This window comes from Austrofundulus limnaeus, unplaced genomic scaffold (genome assembly GCF_001266775.1).
Source record: "Austrofundulus limnaeus strain Quisiro unplaced genomic scaffold, Austrofundulus_limnaeus-1.0 Scaffold361, whole genome shotgun sequence".
Lineage (NCBI taxonomy): Eukaryota > Metazoa > Chordata > Actinopteri > Cyprinodontiformes > Rivulidae > Austrofundulus > Austrofundulus limnaeus.
This window is the reverse complement of record NW_013952763.1, coordinates 455,200-459,033: the sequence shown is the minus strand read 5'-3', so window position 1 is coordinate 459,033 and position 3,834 is coordinate 455,200. Positions and strand designations below refer to the sequence as shown.

The window sequence follows — 3,834 nt, the reverse complement described above, 5'->3', positions numbered from 1 at the left end:
GGTAGTAGCTGAGACTGATTCCCAACATATAGCGTATTATGAGCGCTCGATTGTAGCGTCATTGTCTCTGTCTGTTAGCAAAATGTCTCTTAAACTATATTGGACAGATTTAAATTAAACTTTTAGAATGTGAATACTGATTATACATGAAAAACTGAATAACCTTTGAGGTTAATATATCTGAATGTGTCCGCCACAGTTATATTAGCCGACAAACATTCATTTAACTCGGTTAATTTTGCAAATATTGAGCTGGAATTTGATGTGATAGTTGCAGCAGTCACATATTTTTGCGCTATTGCACGAGATTGCGCGAGATTTCTCAACAGATAGAATAAAAGTTGTAGTTTTCTGCAGATTTACGCTCCTCGCAGCTGCTGCTGCTCATGAAGACCTTCCGCAGTCAGGCCTCCATCTTTCCAACAACAGAGAGGTGCTGTGCAACAGACTGGGCTATTTTTATTCCAGCAGACTCTTCAGCATGCATTTAATGAGCTTGAATCTTTTTTTCTTCCCCTATGGAGTTTTTTTAGGGGGGCTAGGCTCTCTTACGTGTGTTGTGTGATGACGCGGTGGTCAGGTGGTGCCTCATATAACAGGAGGAGCTGTCCAAGTGCTGAAAACAGACGATTCAGCGCCGCTTCTGAGGAGATGCCATACATCCTCACTGCTGTCTGAGCTTTATTACCAAAGGTAAAAACAAAACATTTATCATTCTTAGCCTAAATAAATAGATGTCCTGAACGAATTAGATTGGTTAGAAACCTATAGTTTGGTTTTTGTGACGATTTCGGCTCCTTTTAAAATGAGATTTAGACTGTTCACGCGATAAAACGTTTAATTGCGCACAGTTTGTTATTGTTGGGGTAAAATAAAGAAAATAGTGCTTTTGTTGAGGTTTAGAAGACACTAAGAGGATGAGTGTGATGCTGAGGTTGCCCATAACAACGTAGGGAGTGACTCATCCAGTGATGTGAACACACAGCATCACATTATTCAAACTGCGGAGCGGAACTCTCTGATCCAAATCAAACCGAGTCTCCTGATAAACCTGATTGATTCAAGTCCATACAGAAAATAATCTGACGTCTCGTGATCTTGTTTGACAGGTAATTTATTGCCTATAATGCTGCATTTCCACCACAAGTTGCCCGCGGGAGGAGCCGCGCTCCTGCTCGCCTTCCTCCTCCACGGATGCGCGGTGCGGGCTGCGTCCCTCCCCCGCCACTGGCTCCAAGGCGGGGGCAGCGAGGGCCAGCCGGCCGCCTTCCCGCCCAGCTCCGACATGATCAAAGCCCTGGAGTACATCGAGAACCTGAAGCAGCGGAACGGGGCTCGGCCCGAACCGGTGGACTACGACGAGGTGGAGAAGTTCAAGGTCCTGCTTCAGCTCGCCTCGCGCCAGGACGAGGTTCCCGGGGACCGCCAGGCGGCCCCCGGCATCCAGAGGCCGGACGTTACCGCCGAGCAGTTGCTGAAGGCGATGCTCAAGACCCTCCAGGACCAGGGCGGCAGAGAGGCGGGGTTCCCCGCCGCCGCCGCCGCGTCGGAGCCCCGGAGCGACCGGCGGACGCACAGGCACCGCGCCAAAGAGATGCCCGGAGGCACTCCGGCGGATTACGGTAACTTCCCCAGACCTCACAAGAAGTACCCGCTGATGTTTGAAGACGAGGAGAACACTGACGCCTCCAAGCGGGCTACGGAGGACTTGGACGAGCAGTACACCCCCCAGAGCCTGGCCAACTTAAGATCCATCTTCGACGAGCTCGGGAGGATGCCCGCCATGCCCGGGCAGAAGAGGGGCGTGTTCGGGGATGACGATGAGGAGGACGGCGGGAACAGGTTCGGTCAGAGGAACCAGGCCTATGAGGACGTGGCCGGGGGCGACGAGTGGGTCCCCGTGGAGGAAAGGGAGGAGACGGAGGAGGTGGAGAACCGGAGCCACGAGGAGATGGACCGGGCCCTCGGCGACCAGGAGGAGGAGTCGGAGCGCGAGGAGACGCGGCGCCGCGCCGATCAGAACCAGGAGGACGCGGATGACGACACCAAACTGGTGGACTACTACCTGCTGAAGGTGCTGGAGATGAGCGACCAGACCCAGAAGAGGGATCAGACCGGGGAGCAGAAGAAGAGGCTGATCCGGCCCTCCATCGTGGATCCCCGGACGGTGAAGGAGCTGCTGGAGCTGTCCCTGAAGCTCCACGTGCCGCCTCAGGACCTCATCGACATGCTGCTGACGGAGGAGCTCCGCAAGCTCCACCGCGACCCCCAGGCCCTGACCCGCTACACGGCKGCCGGACAGACCCCCAAGATCAGGTACTTCAGCCGCAGACTGCCGCTGAAGGCCAAACCCCCCACCGATGACATGGACAGGGAGGACTTTTTGGACATCATCGGAGTGGAGACCATCAGCAACGAGTATCCCGTGGTGCAGAGACCCATGAAGACCACCTCACCCGCAGACAGGGTCCCGGCGGCGTCCAGCCCCGCGGGTCCGGTGAAAATCCCTCCACCCTCAGGCCGCAGGGAGAACCTGTTTTTATCCGAGCTGAACAAAATGCCCCTGAAGCGCCAAGCCGACGCTCCGGACGACGACGACGGGGACATAGAAGACGAGGTGACGACCTACCTGGCGGCCAAGATCCTCACGGAGTACCCGAACACCGTCAGCAAGCGGGACACGCGCGCGCAGCTGAAGGGCCAGTTCCCCTACGAGCTGTACGAGCGCGCCGTGAAGGACTACATGGGCCAGGCRGACACTGAGCCGAGGCCGGGGATCAAGCGGGACCTGGAGGGGGCCACGGAGGAGAACGTGGCGCCCACCGAGGTGCAGGAGGAGATGCCAGCCAAGACATCCGCTCCGCAAACCGTGGCTGAAGGAGGAGAAGAGGAGCGCCGTGAGAAAAAGGCAGCAGGGATGTAAYCCGATCCCTCCCCTTTCCTCTCTGCATTAATATGAATATAGTATTTATATTCTGTCTCAAACACATAACGTTTGGTGGACGTGATCTAGTTTACAAGTTTCTATCATAAAGAATAGCTGATAACACCCTAACAAATAATAAACAATCTATAGCAATCTTAGACATAAAATAGAGAAACTTAACTGACTGTCCCTACTTGCTGCAAGAACCTATATTTTAATGAGACCAGAAGAGATTAAGGGTGCAAAGAGTGATCAGTCCAACCTGACAAATTTATGGTGTGATGTTAAATGTTTACACTGAACAGTGTTTGTAAACAATTTGAATCTATAACCAACAGAATGATGTTGTTTTTTCCACCTATGTCAAGCTATTTATGTCAATACACATGTAAATGATCAAATGTAAATCCCGATTGGGATTATTATTATTTTTTATTTATACTTGAGCACTCCGGAGGTAAAATACTGGGGATTGCCTGCTGCATAGGACGAGTGTCATCGTGACTCGTGATATTATTCAGGGTTTGTGGATTTATCGTTCCGAGTAAATTAAGTCTAAATATCAGACCGTCGCCTGCCTTCTAACCCTTTCATACAGCGAAGCTCTGTATCGTTGGCCTAACCGTGGTTGTGCTTATTGCTCGTTTTTAAACCATTTTGTACATGTTCAACAATGTGTCACAGGTGAATAAAGCATCAGCTGTATTATTTTTTCTTCTTGCTGGGTTGTGTTGCCTTATTAAAACTTACAAAAAGAAAAAAACAATCATCAGCTTGGAATGGTGCATTTATAACCCATCCATCTATTTTGTTTACTTCTTTTTCTGGGTCATAGAGCTCGCTGTTGCTCATGTCCAGCAGTTACTGTGCACCCTGGACAAATAAGTCCATGGTGGTGGTGGTGGGGG

General features: G+C 51.4%; 1 protein-coding gene across 1 annotated transcript; it reads left to right on the top strand.

Annotated features, from left to right (window-relative positions):
• Positions 1 to 594: 594 nt before the first annotated feature.
• On the top strand, positions 595 to 3,640 carry scg2b (secretogranin II b). The gene is made up of 2 exons (XM_014023281.1): positions 595 to 693; positions 1,110 to 3,640. The coding sequence occupies exon 2, from the start codon at positions 1,127 to 1,129 to the stop codon at positions 2,921 to 2,923; it is 1,797 nt and encodes a 598-aa protein (XP_013878735.1). The 5' UTR covers positions 595 to 693; positions 1,110 to 1,126; the 3' UTR covers positions 2,924 to 3,640.
• Positions 3,641 to 3,834: the final 194 nt, after the last annotated feature.